At 41.5% G+C, this 18,672-nt stretch overlaps 1 protein-coding gene across 1 annotated transcript in view; it reads right to left on the reverse strand.

Moving 5' to 3' along the window:
- The window catches only part of LOC107188145 (glutamate receptor ionotropic, NMDA 2B-like), a gene marked incomplete at its 3' end in the record, with an annotated part of 72,474 nt that overhangs the window by 17,750 nt on the left and 36,052 nt on the right, over positions 1–18,672 (reverse strand). Inside the window, exons 2-3 of the mRNA XM_015576395.1 lie at positions 16,938–17,116; positions 10,029–10,443 (exon numbers count right to left, since the gene is read on the reverse strand). Coding sequence (XP_015431881.1) covers positions 10,029–10,443; positions 16,938–17,116 — 594 coding nt within the window. The remainder of the gene's footprint in view (positions 1–10,028; positions 10,444–16,937; positions 17,117–18,672) is intronic.

The following is an 18,672-nucleotide window of genomic DNA, read 5'->3' on the forward strand; positions in this document are numbered from 1 at the left end:
CGCTTAGGAACGTAAAGGGGAGGGGTGATAAACCAGACCTAACCCGACTCCAACGATGATAAAGCGGCAACGACGATAATGATGACGTAGGATGGCAACGTGGGAAGATAGTGCACCGACACGCATCATCTCTAGTTACTTCAGCAGCAATAACACACCGCGTGCAGGTCCGCGCGAGCAACAATGATAAAGCGACGACGACGACGATAACGTAGGAGGAATTGTGGTAGGAAAGATCATGCATCGACGCGTCGAAACCTACCGTCATTTCATATTACCGCAGCCGGCTCCGTCACGTGACATCAGGGATAAGAATCATTTTGTTGAGAAATACAATAGGTACATGCTGTTCAGTTTACATGTGTTTTTAATGCGTCGTACTAGATTGTGTTTGAACATAGAGTCAATAGTTCGCAATCAATCAAACTGTTCTTTACAAAATATTCATCAGACAACATTATCGTATTTACATGATCGTTCGTACGCGTTTCTTTCACAATTTCAACGAATTTTGCGAACTTATATTGAATCATAAGAATGTTTTCCGACAACCACGAGTACATATGTTCTATACAATATTTGAAATCGTATATTCTGTACATAATCTTTTCAGTAATGAACATGGAAGTATCTGAATCAGTAAGTTTTCTATATTTTAAACAGTTAAACATAACGACTTGCAACGTTATGGTCTTATCGAAATTTATGATTTCATTTGGCGCGGATATCGCCAGCAATCGTTGAATGTCTGCTTTCGTTCGTAACAGCTCTTTCCTCGTTGACATGGAAAAGGGTATTTTGTTCCCTCCATTATCTCCTATAGCCAACTCCACGCGGCAATCCTCGACAACGCCAATATCGAGGTACTTGAAAGAGTTACTGGTCAATGAATATCCTCGACCCAGGATACGCGAACTCTATGGCTTCGTCGATGATGTATAAATATAAACCATTATTAACGAGAAAATTATTTACAATATTTTACCAATTTTAACTCACATACGTTTTCACGTTAGATCCATAGAAATCACTATTGTCGCCGATACACAGTTTCTTTTTCGTGTGCATGGTGTGTGTTTTACGGCACGACAACGCGGTGGCAGCACATAGACTGATATTATACATTGCTCGCCAAATGCTACATGTTTATCCCCACCATTTCTCCTACCGTACTATGGTCTGTTTTTCGAAAGATAATGCCTGGGAGGTAGGCCCGAGTTTTCGCGGTGTTGCCGCGATCGCGAGACACCTACGGCAATTGTGTCTCTCTCACTCTTCGCGACTTGGCCAGTGACGTGCGACCGTCAACGTGAGTCCTCGCCTACGGTCGTCTGTCTCCATCACACGTATTACAAACCTCTCGAGAAGGACCTACCTACAATTTCATAGACTGAGGACTGCGTTCGGCACGCGCCCGTCAATCATCCATTGTCTGGAAATGGCGGAGAATGTTGATGAGAGGCTGAACGTTTTCACACGTCAAAAGTTAAAATACATGAATAAGAAAAAGTTTATTTCTTTTGAAAGAATGTATTGTACCCAAATATTGAGCAACATATTAAAAGGGGATTAAATTAATACGTAGGTTATTAAACGCTACATGTGGAAATTGCAGGGTAAAGAAGGAAGTTGGTTTACCGAGCGTCTGAGCGAAAGGCTCTCGTGCCGAAGTGCTGGAGGATGGAAAGAGACACGTAGTGGCATTGAGACCGTCACAACATCGCACGAAATACGTAGCTCGCGTTGGATCCCTACCAGGCCACGCGCCGAGGCAGGTCAACCTCCTAGGCATCATCTTTCGAAAAATAGACCATAGTCGTGGATAGGCCGATACTTATTTCATCACCGGGGTACCACTAGGAAGTTGGTAAGTTTTCGTGAATAGTCCGATGCTTATTTCATCACCGCGGTACCACTAGGAATGTTAGTTGGCCTCGTAACTGTAAATTAAATTCGGTACACCTCGAGTACCGAACCATATACACCTTCGGTACACTTGTATTGTTAGTTGCCGACTTATTCTATAGGTTAAGGTTTGAATGAATCTACACCAGATTACAAATGAACCTTACAATAAGTATACAGGGTGGTCCGCGCAACTTGTTCACCCTGAATAACTTCTAAAGTATGCATTGTATGAAAAAAGTTCTTATAGAAAAGTTGTATGATTTGGAGGGATACATTATGCAATGCATATATTTTTTTTGTAAGTGGAGACGTTTCGGAGATTCCAAGGTCAACTTCGTATTTTTCAGTGGAATGCTATATTTTGTATGCCAACATATCGAAGAGCATTAGATCATCAATGCATATTTGATGCAAGAACCACTGGTAAAATCGAACGCAGTTTTCATAAACCGATGCGTTCGTTAATATTTTCATTATGAAGAATTCGAAGCACACTTGTTTTGGTAATACCAGAACCTCGTGAAATCTGTCGAGTACTGATTCCAGGATTTTCTGTTACCGCTGCTAGGATCGCAATAGTATTTTCTTCAGAAGTAGCAGTTTTGGTTACGTTAAGTTTGGTAACGTTAAAACTTCCGATTTTTCAAAGCTATATACAACGTCTCTCGAATATCAATCGACATGATTGATTTCCAGCTATAGCTCTTGTTGCATTTTTACGGCACTCACCACAAAATAAAAGCATATCGACTTTTATACAACTACTAAATTTCATTTCTACTTTTATCTTACTGAGACAGTCACGTACATATAAATACTGATGATAACTTCAATACTGAATCACGGACAGGATATGTGTTTACTGGGAAATCAACTCTAACCTGCGGGAGAGTTTTCTTCTAAGAAATCATGACTCCCCCATGTAGCTGCGGCTGTCGTTAGATAGCCTAAACAAGTGTGACTTCAACTTTGAAAGGGTTAGACAATGTTTCGGGAGGAATTTGGATGTAACAAGACCATATGTACTCGTGGTTGTCGGAAAACATTCTTATGATTCAATATAAGTTCGCAAAATTCGTTGAAATTGTGAAAGAAACGCGTACGAACGATCATGTAAATACGATAATGTTGTCTGATGAATATTTTGTAAAGAACAGTTTGATTGATTGCGAACTATTGACTCTATGTTCAAACACAATCTAGTACGACGCATTAAAAACACATGTAAACTGAACAGCATGTACCTATTGTATTTCTCAACAAAATGATTCTTATCCCTGATGTCACGTGACGGAGCCGGCTGCGGTAATATGAAATGACGGTAGGTTTCGACGCGTCGATGCATGATCTTTCCTACCACAATTCCTCCTACGTTATCGTCGTCGTCGTCGCTTTATCATTGTTGCTCGCGCGGACCTGCACGCGGTGTGTTATTGCTGCTGAAGTAACTAGAGATGATGCGTGTCGGTGCACTATCTTCCCACGTTGCCATCCTACGTCATCATTGTCGTCGTTGCCGCTTTATCATCGTTGGATTCGGTTTAGGTCCGGCTTATATAAGCGTGCAATAGCGTACTGTCCGAAATTCCGAAATTCGTCCGAAATTGTGTTATGTCTGATTCATCTATTAAAATGAAATTCTATCAACGACATGCCTGGCTTATGTACGTATGAAATTGTGTAGTATTTCCGTTGGAGGCGGGTTAAGTCTGGAACAGGGCGGCCGATCTAGGAAATTTTTCCATTTCGGGATGATGAAAGAATGTCCAGGTGGATCCGACACTTCATAAGCATGTTTTAGTCAGTCGGACAAGTCTGGAGGGCCCGAAAATCATACCCTCTCGTCTCCGCGTGGTGTCGCCTGGGATCCTGTCTGAAAACTCGACTTTGAACAGAATGCGAAAGACAGAGTGACTTTCTGTTTCAGATAAAGGACGGACGACAGCACAAACAAGAAAGGAAGGAGAAGAGATGGATCCTCCGATGGAACGGACTACGACGCAACAGGACACGCAACGATTCTCCGAGTCCCGGGATGAGGACAGGCTAACGAGCCAATAATCTCCACGTGTGACCGGAACCGGTACCTTCGGGGACCCACATCCGTAAATATAGGTAAGGTGGGACACAGACTGGGAGTGTCTTCTCAGGGTGGCATGTGATTGCCCAGAACTCGAGACATGTTGACCGTCCGAGAAGTGGGGGGGGGGGGTTGGTTTGCCCAAACGCCCTGCCACAAGAGCCCGCTCTCAGTCCCCGAGCAAGGAAAAAATCGAGGTGTTGGACCTGCCGAATCCGGACGGAGGGAGTCATTGTACGAACCACCGTTAGTACCGGGAGACCACATTCGATGAACAGCTGGTCCATGGGGTCGACGACTATGTGCGTGAGGCCACACCAACTTGAAAAGGACACACGCATGGACCATTCGGGGAAGGAGACAAGCAACAGACGGCAGGATCGATCATCCGGGCCGGATGGTCGTGGGGGACTTAGGAGGAGCCCCTCATGGAGCTCTATCCGCGCCTACTTAAAGTTCGTACCGTGTGGCCCGGGTACGATACCGACCAGCAGGGGATTTACTGGCACACCGTATCTCGGAAGGATGGCGGACTTGTCGGATATTGCTTCTCGAGAAATCGGTTGAAACAACCCTGTGGCCATCGTATCCGGAAGGCAATCCACCTGGATGACGCACAGGACGTAAAGCATGGCACTGCTGAAACCAGACCGCGCTCGACAGGGTAAGTGCCGCTAAAAGCATGAGCCCGTAGTGGCGTCAGTTAGCGATGGGTTATGGAGCGCTTGGCAGACGCTGCAATGTACCGTCGTGTGTATAGGAGAAAGATAGAGAGAGAGAGCATCAACCCTATAGCGAGGTTGCGTTTCAATAAGTATCGTAGAACGCGGTGGTGTTCACTGATGGACCTGATATTCGTCCTCTCAGAGAGAATTTCTTGAGAACTCCGGTGGAGCATAATTTAGCGTCGCGTTCCTTGCATTTTTCTGAGGGTGGGGGCAATAGGTCGACTAGGCTGGTGGACGGGGGAAGTACAGCGGGTCGAAGTACAGCGGAAAACACAGAACGTTAGTTACCGAAGGACGCGATCTACTGTACTCGTCTTTCGACTATGTTAAATTCATACCCAGCTACTATTCTAGCCTCAGTTGCGAGGCTTTCTGAAAGCTAGTGCGCATGAGCCGTGCCTGTGGCCTTGAGGGTTGGGGGGGGGGGATATGGAAATCTCCTGTCGCGGGTGACTCGTTACACTAACTAACTAGCTAGGTCTGAAATAGGTACCAGTGCTACTGCACTGCGCTATTGCGTAATATCCGCAAATTCGATAATGCCCAAAATTCGACCAAGGTCAGACCAGAGTTAGGTCTGGCTTTGAGGTAAGATATATAAACGCCAGGAGCGCTCATTCAGGCCCGAGGGACGGGGGGCGATGGCCGTTCCAGGTATCTAACCCTTCGGGGGCCTGGTCGTGCCGCCTTGAGTAGATTTAAAACGCGGAGGGGCCTGAATGCGATTCCGGACAGCGGGGCGTATACTGGTGAACCGAGTCCCGGAAACATGGAGAGCATGTTTGGTGGGACCACGGCCCAACGAGCCCCGCGGTCATCGTAAACCGGAAGGCAGTTCTGTACGAACGAAGCACCGGTCGTAAGGTATGGCATTACCGAAAACAGGCCTCAGGTGCCGGTAAAAATTCGTGACCCCGGAACACATATGTCGAAGGGTCCCGAAGGCGTTTGGCACACGCTGCAACGATCCGTGGTACGCCTGAGAGAGAGAGCGTCGACCATTAGGGAGGGGTGATTAATGACCCAGAACGCGAACGGTGGTCTCTGATGAACCTGATATTTCCTCTTCGGAGAAATTTCGGCGAAGTCCGGTGGGCCATCGTCTCGCGTCGCGTTCCTTGCAGACTCTAGGGTGGGGGGAGGGCGCGATCTACTCTACCTCGTTTTCCATTCTAGTAAATTCACAGACCCAGCTATAATTTTAGATTAGCTTCACACTGGCGGTGGATTCATTTATGGTCCACCGCGGCTCCCAGGGGAGGTGATCGCCGAACCCGACCACGTCTCTCCTTGAGGTCGGCTAGAACGGCCTCCCCATGTATCTCTATCGGAGTCCCGGGACTCTCTCCCTGTCCTTGCGGGGGGTGGTAGATTTGTGAGGGGTATCAGAGGAGGGGGGGCTCCTGAAATATTCGGGACATAGGTAGGTAGTATGATAGGGGGTTGAAACAGGCGACACAGCTCTCTCTCGATGATGGAACGTACGCAAGCACGATGATTCCACCCCTGGTACAGACTCGGTCTGTGGGTGAAGCAAAGAGTGAGCCGGTACTCACTTTGGAGACGAAGGATCGGTTGCCCCGACGACCATATTCCATAGCTAATTCACTTAGGTAGGGAAGGGACGATCCTAGTGACTCTCCGCCCCCCGGGCGAGTACTTCCTCGCCTCCATGTGGCCCGGGCCTAAAAAACTTGGTCGGGTTGGAAAGCCGGGGGAAATTGCCTCCCCGGGTAACGCCCACCGCAGTCCCGGCTATTGTGGCGGGAGCTGTGTGAAAGCTACCGGCACTAGCAGCCACAGCTGGGCCTTGGGGGGGAAATCGCACTTCCCCTCTCCCGGGAGAAACGTGATACTAACTAACTAACTAACTAGGTCTGGCTTTAATGATTCTTCGCCCCCCGGCACGAGTACTTCCGTAGCTCCATGTGGCCCGGGCCTAAAAAAATTGGTTCGGTTGGAAAGTCGGGGGTAATCAGCCCTCTGGGTAATGCCAACCCTAGCCCCAATTGCGAGGCTTTGTGAAAACTAGTGCGCTAAGGAGTCGAGCCTTGGCCTTGGAGGAGGTACTGAAACCTTCTTTCCCGGGAGACTCGTTACACTAACTAGCTAACTAGGTCTGGCTTATGTACAAGTCACCCCGCGAGCGCACGAGTTTACGGGGTCACTGCCGCGGTGACCCTTTGCGCTGTAGGAAGGTGGTGGAGGGGCGGTCTAACAGCCGTCCCAGGGAGGGAGCATTGCCCCCCCCCCCGCCCATTGGAAGTGAGGCAGGGGCGCTCCCCCCCTGCGAAAACGGTATCGTTTTCCCCCGTTAAAAAAAATGGCTTTGGTACACGTGCAATTGTGTAAGATTTCCGTTGGAGCCGGTGTTGGTTTGGGTTTGGTACGAGTGCAATAGCGTTACCAACGACATTTACGTTGTAGCCGAGGTCCAGAATTGGCCTAGCCCTTCTACTGGTCAAGAGGTGAGTAGAATATTCGTTAAATCCGATGAAAGCTTTCCGATGAAAGAAAGCTCCTGTACTGTATTTAACAGAGCCCTATAGATTATTGAATTCATAAACTCTATAGTATACTACTAATAATAATATTAAATTCAATATAGATAGATTAGCATCCGAATTTTTAATTTCCTTATAAATACAGTCCAATTATATTCGTTCACCTAAAGATTTATCGATATCCACCGCACCCCCTACCACGGTTCCATATCCACCGCACCCCCTATCACGGTCGACGAAGCAACAAATCTTCTGTCTAATTAGAACCAGAAATGTTTGATCTCTCCATTTGCTTTCACGACCGTATATACTTCTTCCAAATTGTTCACGTAGAAAACCGTCTTCCTAATGAAATTACACGGACGAGTGTGTACCTGGCAATCTTGGGGGAACAACTTCCGCCTCCGAACATTGGGCATGTCTCCAGCACCGGGAGCGAGAAGTAGCTTTTTGGCCTTATTTCCACTTGCGACTAACCGCGCGCGATCGTAAAGTATGTTGTTGAATATGGCACAATTTTGACGGTCGCGGCTACGACGATCGGTCACCGGTCGCCCGTGTACAGATATCATTGAAGAGATATCATTCAGTTGAAACAGATATCATTGGCTTCAGAATTCCAAGCTCTATTACTGCTACAACTTATTAAAAAGTCAGCGTTACACCTGGAGACTTCTCTTTGTCAGTGCCGAGGAGCCTCCGAACATTCATCGATGATTCACTGTATATGAAAACGTTCGCAACATGGATTTATTGAATAATTAAGAAACTGAATCTTCTTAGAATCGGAAAAATTTCGGTAGTCGGTGACTACCTGCCTATCATAAAATAATGCCCGGGCACAATGGTTTTCCCATATGCATCACGAATTTGGCGCAATATTTGTCTACCTGCGTCAGTATCTGTTTGTGCGTTCTGCTGTGCGTATTGCTAAATGTATTTTTTTGTGTACTTTGGTGGAGATATCAAAAGGTAAGTAAACATTTCAACGTATTTTGTTTTAAAATTCTTTTCATTAGGTCATAGTAATAGTCTCTTCAGTTTCATTAGATTATTGCATCGATTCTGATAATATTGTTGGAACACAAAGGTCTCGCAATTCACAGATTTGAATGGATTTACTATAATTTTAAATTCTACTATTTTTGTAGTCTATCTCAATTTGTCAATTTTTTCAACGTAGAATTAATTGCAAATGTCTGCAAACAATTAATATATTGCACTTTTTTAGTCGCCATGTTCGTATCAAGAAGAGAACTTTTTGAAATTTGGCGTAAGCAGTACATGAATGACAAGAATTCCAGTTTTGTCTTACATTTTAAACAAATTACATGTAAATGAATATGAGGAAGACCCAAACTACCAACATGTAAAGAAACTCGTGAGAAACTTTAATAGTAATTTTGCTGATAAATGAAGGAATAACTGGACAACAAAGTAGTTTTTACACGTACCGGAAGAGTAGGTTAAACATCAAAAAAGTTCGATGACGTTATTGGTGAGACAAAAAGACGACAAACTTTGGTAGAAAATTAGAGTTCAGAGGAACTGTCATTTGCGGCTAGTACTAGTTTAAAAAATTCCGGCAAAAGAAATGCTGCTCTAATGGTCGAAACTGTTACAACAAATGCTACAAAGAAATCAACTAGAATGAAAAAAACCTTGGCATCAACATCATCAGCTCCAATTAAATATACGGCGGAAGAAGGTTTGGCTTTATATGTTGATGGACATTTTACAAAACACACATATAATCTGATGAAATCTGGAGGCAAAGCACGCAACTGTGATATTTATCCATCGTATAATATAATAAAAAAAAGCAAAACGAGCTTGCTATCCTAACAAGGAAAGTGTTACTTTTTCAGAGGTAGCAGTTGGAGTAAAATAGCAAGCACTTGTAGATCATACGGCTACAAGACTTGTAATGAGTCAAGAAGAGGTATCAAAAGAAATAGATATACCACAGGATCTAACTCTAATTTATAAATCGGGTTGTGACGGAAGTGCAAGTCAATCAACATAAAAGCAAACATTCGGTGGAGACAGCAGCAAACCGCAGACCGATTCAAATTTTTTGGAACAATCTACGACCTTCATCAACAAGCTTCTGCCGTCCAATTAAAATACTGTTTGAAAAAGAGTTCACCGGGGACATTAAAAAAGAAATAAAATATGTTGAGAATCTGATAAAAGAAATTGTAGAAACAACAATTTCTAGTGGCGAACGGAGGATATCTATTAAGCACAGTTTTCAGTTGGCCATGATAGATGACGAAATTTTTGCAGCTGTTACTGAGTCATCTCCGCAAACTTGTGGCATATGTGGAGCCACACCCAAAATAATGAACAACTTAGATGAAGTTACGAAACGAGTACCAAACATGGAACAGTACAGTTATGGATTATCCACACTACACGCATGGATAAGATGTCTGTCTTATTGCTTGAAGGTTCAGAAACGGCAAATTAGAGATAACACGGATAAAATTGTAGCAAACAACAGAAAACACACCATTCAAGAAAATTTTAGAACTCAAATGGGGTGACTGGTCGACATACCAAAACCTGGTTTCGGAAACACCAACGATGGAAATTCCGCCAGGCGACTTTTTAAAAATCCCTCAGTAACATTGTCTATTACCGGCATCGACGAGGATCTAATATTTCGATTTTCAGTAATCCTTCGAACATTGTCTTGTGAGTACACAATTAATATCGATGCATTTCAAAAATATGCGAGAGACACGGGTTTTGAGAGAAAGCGTCGCCGATACGGCTAGGTATTAAGGCGTTTTTTTCACTTACCAAGCATCCCGACCGGAAACTGGCTGGGCGTCTGCAAGTTCTCGATGACGCTTTGCGTAACCACCCACACGTAATTCTCTCCGGTGATTTTGTAATCGTGGGCGGCCTTCAAAATACGCGTTGCCTCTTCCCTGGTCGAGTACAGCAACATCACCCGAGACTCGCTGTTCACCAGCTCGAGCAGATCGTGCGGCTCCGTGACCAAGATTGCGCTCAGTATCGTGAACTTGAAGGTGTCCTGCATGTCCGAGATACGCTCACGGACCGCCTGCACGAAATCGTCGTGTCCGGCGATCTGCGAGGTGACCACGCTAAACTGGTGCCACTTGTACCTCTCGAGGATACTCAGCATCGCTGCCGTTTGGTGCTCCAACGACGGCGCCAGCTGTAGCTGCAAGTTGCTCTGGGACGCTCTCTGAAAGCAGACGGGAACAGACGGGTCTTAAACGAGTTTACGTAACATTAGTTATAGGTGGAGTGTGTATCAAAGAGGCTGTTAATAATGTAACATGTCACATAACTGAATCTGGCACGTTCGCTATCAGCATCACATACACTACTTCTCATAAGTATTAGGACACTTGGTCTGATGCAGAACATGTGATATTTCGTAAAAATGGTATACTTTAGGCCACTTCATACTCGGATAAGCGTTGTGCATCGAGCTTTCACATCCTCTAGACCAGGCCTGTCCAACTTGTGGCCCGCGGGTCAAAATCGATAATCGCCCCTACCGGCTTGCTCTTTCAGCCGAGGGGACTGACCCCCCTCCATATCCACAAGAAGCCCGACGATATAGGGACAAGAAAGCGTCTGTACATGCTCTGACTGTCCCCACTTCCGACGCTCCAGAGATTCCTATCCGCACGTACCTCTTGCCCTACGATCGCATCGCAGCGCAAGCGAGTAGTGGGAAATGGACTGTGAGTGATGGTGGGGACCGCGTCGTCTGGCGAAATGACTCGCGGGCCACATATTGGACAGGCCTGCTCTAGACAATATTTCTTCCAGATTTTTAGCGATTTTCTAATGCCTTGTAGCATTTACTGTATATTCGATCAGTGTCTTAATACTTAGAAGTGTTAGTGTATTTGTGACGCTCCAATTTCGACGTCTGCATACTTTATTCGGTAAATGCAGGACATGTTTCGCATTATTCACCTATATTCTACTTTCTGTTTTATGTCTTTTTAGCACCTGATCAAGTAGGTAAGAATATTCCAGTGACTAGAATGATGGAAATCCAGCGTAGTCTATTACAAACACTTTCGGAACAATATGCTGGTAGCGAACGTGTTAATGGACAAGAAGAAAATAGATCAATTGAGTATACAACAGATCTGCTTAGAAGTTTGGAGTATGTTATGATTTCAAAAGATACAATTTCTTTCTTAAGTAAATAAATATTTTATTCATATCTAATATTAATCTTTTATAATAGCACAATTGTATATGTTCGAGAAAGTTTGTGTTGTCCAAAAAGCTAAGGGTGTTCGAAACGTGTGAGCAGGAGTATACCCTCACAAACAAGCTCGGCTTCCGCTAGGGGAAAAAGTGGCGTAGGAGAAGGGCCTCTTACCATGCTCCTACCACTTGATATTGGGAATTATTGAAATTTATGCCAAATTAACATGCGATTTAACATTTATTTCAGTACCTGAGATAAATTTACCAAGTGGTGTGTGTCCCTTCAACTACGCTACTGTTTCCCCTAACGGAAGCCAAGTTTACACGTCAGTATACGTAATGGAGTGGTAATATAGGTTAAGTTTTAAGTACAGCTAGGCTAAGCCCCGGTTTTACTGCATTTGTTAAATTTTAGTTTGGTAGATATATTGCTTACGTTTTTCTGCGTTGTCTTTATCACTTCTGTTCTTGTTTTTTTGTTATGTATATTTTCTTACGTGGTGCAATAGGAACATTATTATTGTTATCATTTCTTGAAAGGAGAAGATTGAGGAGGTAATATGGTAAAAAAGAGTCCTGTATATAGTGCAACGGAAGTAACCGAACGATTCGTTTCCATTTTTCTATATATTGTTACATTTTCATTATAACCTATTTAACGTATATACAGGGTGTGCCGTAAATGGTGATACAACCGGACAGATAATAGATTAATAATAATAATAATAATAATCTTTATTTTCAACCTCACGGCTAAGAAATTGACTTGGTTTACATTACCTAAATTTTACATCACTGCCTTAGCTTTATACTCCTCCCATGTACTCTTCACAGTCATTCTCCTTACTGACGCTATTTCACTAACCTATTTCTATAGTGATATATTAATTTTTCATTGACAAGGAAAATTTAAAGCAGTAATGCCAATAATGTGGGAGACGGATAGCCACTGTGCGAGGATTAGGACAAAAACGTGTCCTCGCCAGCCGATAAGACGCGCACGCGGGTCGTTGGCTGGTGTCAACGGCACGAAGCATAAACAACACATGGGTGCGTGCGATAGGTGAGCGACCGATGAGTGCAAATGTGAGAGAGAAAGAGAGGTAAAGGGCGATAACCGCGAGGTAGGCACGTAAGCGAATACGTAGCCGAAAACTGATATACAAACCGCGAAGCAACGAGAGAGACATGGGGTAAAACAGCGAGCAGTGAGAGATAGCGAGTATTGTGAGATAGCGAGTATTGTGAGGTAGCGAGAATCCATCCGATATTATAAAGTACGCATTTTATTCTATTAATAAAATTACTTACACCTATAAACATGTGGGATAATTGTTTCAACCGACAACCCGATCAAATCCCTAGAATAATATATTCTTATTGGGCAATGTCAGTGAAAGTATTATCTGATTAGTCATCAAATAAGAAATGTTTTTACGTTTAAAATAACAAAATTATAGAAACAACTATGACATAACATCTATTGTTAGGTTCTTGGGAAATAAATGACTGTTTGAACATTTTAAGGTTATTGCCATTTTTGCTATAATTGCGAAGTACGTAGAATTATGTAAACTGCTTTTATAGGATGATAAAGATTGAAGACTACATGCATTTGTGAAAACTACATGGATTCATAACACCATAAACATGAATGGTGAATGGTTGTTTTCTTCCCATTGATTTAATAATATTTTACAGAAATATTAAACACGTACTAAAAAAGAAGCGTATTTGAGTATTTCATCATCATAAACTACAACCTGCATGCTTATGCGTTCATTTCTCTGTACATTTGTATTGGTATTTGATATTCAAGATATCATTCAACTAAAAAAAAAACATTCGTTTCTGTCCAGCTCTGTTTTTGACAGACATATTGCGATTACACCGGCCATTCAGTTTAACATCACTAGGACATTGTCAACGAAAAAAGACGAACGTATAACAAAACTGTGATTACAGTGTGATACGATTTCAATCCCTCCATCTCATCGATTCTGCAGCGACACGGTAAAAAGTGGTTCGAGGAATTTATTGATAAATCGAAAATGAAATTCTACGGAAACGGAAGAATTTGAATATCCTTCTCTTTGGGATAAATAGAGACGTCGGAGAATTTGAAAAGTTTCTGCGAGAATTTCGTTGGAAATTCGGAATTTATGGCTGCGATTCTTATCGATTGAAAAGAAAAAGGTTTCGAGGGAGCAGACTATGCAGGGTCGTATATCTTGTATGTATACATGCAGATCGTTGTTATAAAAACTGTTAGCGAATAACAAACTTGTACACTGCTGTTTAGAAATTTGATCGTTTATACTTGTCAGTATACATTCATTAAAGTGTGACGAATACACTGAGGAGATTCTGCCAGTGGAAATGAATCCAAATACGACATCATTCAGACTTCAATCTTCAATAATATATCATTATTATATCTTCAATAATATATCATTTTTATCCACAACATTACCTATGAGTGAAAATTGTTAAATTACACTCGAATTTGGATGCATTTTCAACGGGAGAATCTCTTCAATTCATTCATGACACTTTCATTAATATATATTGAAAATTGTAAAAGTTTAAAGTTTCAGTCGTGCGTCATTCCTTATCTCATCTACGTCTGCTTACATTGTATGCTGATGACGCTCGACGCTCGCCAGCACGTTTTTTTAAGCCGGGCTAACTCGCCAAAGTTATTCGATGGTTTATTTGAAGGCTTCGAATAAAAGATACAAATAAAAGATGAAAATTTCATTCGACGCTGGAAATAAAACGCTTCGAATAAAAAAAGTACCTTTTATTCGTCGGATAATTCTCGTCGAATAATGATATTTTTTTTTATTCGAGCATCGAATAACGAATAATGATAAAGTATCTTTTATTCGAACAGTTATTTAAATAATTTTTTATCAAGATAATGCCCATCTCTGACGCCAACTGCGTTGAATATAATGTCGACGACCATGAGATTCATGGGAAATATTCCCCTGATCAATCCAAAGTTAGATGGAACGTCGAATTTCTCATCATGGGAATTTACGATGAAAATGACCCTAATCGGGATGAATCTTTGGAATTGTGTTGATTCTTCCAATACTAACGTGCTTGATGTCGAAACGAATCAGAGGGCTCTGGCGACGATCTGTCTGAACGTCAAAAATCATTGTCACGTGCATCTTCAGAAGGCTACAAATGTGCGAGAAGCCTGGCTTAATGTATCAAAAGCATATGAGGATAAAGGCTTATCAGAAATGCTTGGACTAATGAGATCGCTACTAAAGATCGACTATTCAAATTTCAGCAACATGAATGAATACGTGTCAGAAGCACTGGTGCTTGCACAGAAGCTGGCCGACATTGGAAATCTAATGGCCGATAAACTAATTGGTGTAATTATGCTTGCAGGATTACCCGCAGACTATAAACCAATGGTCATGGCGCTTGAAAACTCAGGCTTTGAAATCACAAGCGATCTAATTAAGAATAAACTGTTGCAGGAAGAAATTAAAGGTTCTCTCACGAAACAGGAAGAAGAAAAGTCCTCGGAAGCAGCGTTTACAACAACAGTTTTACTTAGAAAGAAAATTTTCAAAACACCCTTTCAAAGGAAGAAAATACGTTGCTTTAGTTGTGGTGAGGCGGGACACAAAAAACCTGACTGCAAAAAGAATCAGGCTGTTTCATCGAGAGGTAATTTTTCCCAAAATGATAAAAATACAAGTTGGACTTTGTTAATTGCACTGTCAACTCAAGCTACTACTTGCGACTGGTACGTCGATTTGGGAGCATCAAACCACATGACCAGAAACGAAGACTGGCTCATAAATTTTAGAAAAGCTGAACTAAAAAACTCTAAGCTGCTGGAACAGGTGACGTTTTTGTTGACTTATTAAATCAAACGGAACCAAAGTTGATAACAGATGTACCCTATGTACCTGATTTAAATACTAACCTACTATCTGTCAGCACTCTTGTAAACAAGGATTTTACAGTTACATTTAATGAGAAAAGTTGCGAGATTCACCACAAAGAAAAATATGGTGGAACTATATCACCGATAGCAACTGCAGCCAGCCTTAATGGTATGAACAAATTAAATCTCAAATCACTAAAATCTTTTGCAGCCATTAAAAAAGGCACTCAAGAATTATGGCACAAGAGATTTGGTCATTTGAAGTGTAGTAACAGTAGGATGAGCAATACTCAAACTCGGACAGAAATCTCTGCAGAGGATGCATAAAAGGAAAACAGAGTAGATCGTCATTTAAAAAGTATGGTTCTCAAAGGGGTACGATATTTTTAGAATTACTACACGCCGATCTTTGTGGACCCTTGTCCGAACAAAGTTGGTCAGGCGTAAGATAATTGTGCTCACTCATAGACGATTTCAGCGCAACTAAAACAGTTCGGATACTTTCTAAAAAGCAAAGATCATGTACTCGAAACTTTCACACAGTTCAAAGCATTGGTTGAAAACCAAACTGGCCACATCATGAAAATCTTCAGAACAGACAACGGAAAAGAATTCGTGAATCGGGAAATGAATAATTACTTGAAGGCTATGAAGGCCAATGGAATCAGGCATGAAACGACTATTCCGTACAATGGAGTAGCCGAACGAGCTAATAGCACGATCATAGAGAAGAGTCGCTGTATGCGACATAATGTCAAATTAAATAAAAAATACTGGGATGAAGCTTTAAAAACAGCAATTTATCTAAAGAATACATCTGCAACTAAGGTCGTAATAGGGTAAAACGCCAACTGAAGCTTGACCCGGAAGAAAACCGAATGTAGAACATTTGAGAATTTTCGGATGTAAAGCATTCATTCGTTTGCCAATACATGAGAGAAAGAAGCTCGATTCCAAGAGAAAAAAATGTAGCTAGCGGCAATGCTTGCGAAATGTTGGGAAAACAATAATTCTACAAGGATACGGCTTACACCCGAAAGCCTCAACAGTGAGAACTGTGTGTTAGAGGCTTGTGCGCAAACACACTCGTACAAGAATTATATATGTATGTATATAAGATCGGTAATCGACGATAAAAACTAAAACAACGGCGCTACTATTCGGCAAAGAAATGTACTAACTTTAAGAGGCAAAATCAAAAGAAACAAAAGAATGAGAGAAAAGAAAACGCGTTTGTTGTAGCAACACTCTTTGAGTACCGATTTTTCTATTTCATTATGTTTTCTATATTTATAGATATACATGTGTAACCAACGTATAAAATCCGTAACCTAATGAATTATCATTCTGTGTACTGTCATTTTTTTTATACGAGAATATTTTGTATTGCATAAACACGTGTATCACATAAAACTTCGTAAGTTACGTTTCTTTCCGAAACGTAAGATAATATTGCTAATTTGAATTGTTGTCGGTAAACAGAATTAGGATAAAAAATCCCCTGTGCTTTTTTTGCAGTTTACGTACAAAAACTTACACGGGCAAAAAAACCAGAGTTGTTCGATTGTACAGCTTTGACTTACCCGTTCTAATCCCGAGTTATCGGCGTTCCACGCAATCACCGGAATTCCCAGATAACCGGCCAGCTGTAGGAAATATTGAGCACTGGCGGTACTCCGACCATATTGTTCGTAGTTCATCAGGTACAAGATGGCTGTCACGTTCATCGGCAGAAATTCCTTGCATAGCGAGTGCAGAATCGCTGCAACACAAAAACCCAGGATTGGTCGTTATTATCAACATTCTCCATTAATTTTTTGTTGCAGATCGCCAAGGCACAGTGGTTACTACGAACTGTTCGAAGTTAGAAGTTTGTCACCTGTGAAACATTCGTTCGTACATTCTAACAGACTTCATCACACAGTATTTCGAGATTGATTGTTCTGCTATGAACCACATTTATATTTCTTTAACACTAGGACTTACCAGCGTTGAATGTAAACTGAATTGAACTGTATAGTATATTGATACGTGTACGATATAATACAATGTAACAATTCCCAGTCCGTCAAAACGGTACAGCCAGATTTTATCCAATGCTGGTTATAAGCCTTTTAAATCATAATGGCTACAGATTTGATGCAGGATCTGCTATAAACAATTTGCTTCACGAGTCTATCAAGCAGACTTTGCCTGCAAAACTCAAGCTAAAAACAACTGGTTATGGATTTGTGGACAAATTTCGTCACTATCTGCTGTCAATTTGCTGCTAATCGATACGCAAATGATTATCTGGGTTGCACATGTATAATAAACTAAAAGTCAATATAAATTCTGACAAAAGATCTCTTATGATTTCAATAATTGTGAAATGAGAAATTTGAAGACAGTCATATTGATGGGTTTTGATTGTCTTGTAGTAACACTACTACGGTCGTTCAGTCTTTTTGTACCTAACCTAAAACGTAATTTCACCTTATGCGTGTGATTTTCCTTTCTACAATTATTTCAAATATACAAATGAACTCACCGTTGGAGCCACAGCAGGAAAGTTCTAATATAGATTGTTACATTACATGTGTATGTATGATATTAAGTGATACATGTGGATTTTGATAGAGTCCACCTTTTTTACTACCCCCTGTCAAAAATTACATTTACATTTACTCAAGTTATTATTGACTTTGTCATAATTACTTAATTCGTCGCTTATTCGTGTATGCTATTTTGAATAATATAAATAATATTCATGAGAAGGATTCGCTATAAAACTGAGATAAATCTGAAAGTTGCACATTTTTTAAATCGAAAAAACAGAAGTTGTTTTGTATGACTCACATGTGTAGTCACATGTATATTTAGCATTTAAACACCATCTATGCTTAATAAACAAAACGAATCAATTTAAAATACAAAAAATTTAAGAAATAAAAATTTTGGGTTTACATTAACTTTTTTAAATAGTGGCCACGCTATTTCTTAATACCTCGTCGAGCTACCCCAAATTTAAAAAAAATCATCGTTCTACGGTCATTTGTTGCAGAGAAAACCTACATTTTTTCGACTCCGCCAGATATAACGCACGAGATCAATTTCGGTTTCTCAAGCTCATTCGCACGGCCAGTGTAGTTCGAAAATTTTTTCTTTTTATTAATACTATGTTAAAATTGGAATCAGTATGTCGCTATTGTGTTTACTAAATTACCATTGTGTTTAAAAGAAAGGAATAGAAAGAAATGGAAAAGGAATGACGTGGCACGAACTATAGAAGTAGCAAAGGTTCTTTTCACTTATTGTTAGTGACTAAATGCTACTGAC

This window comes from Dufourea novaeangliae, unplaced genomic scaffold, assembly GCF_001272555.1.
Source record: "Dufourea novaeangliae isolate 0120121106 unplaced genomic scaffold, ASM127255v1 scaffold126, whole genome shotgun sequence".
Taxonomy (NCBI): Eukaryota; Metazoa; Arthropoda; class Insecta; order Hymenoptera; family Halictidae; genus Dufourea; species Dufourea novaeangliae.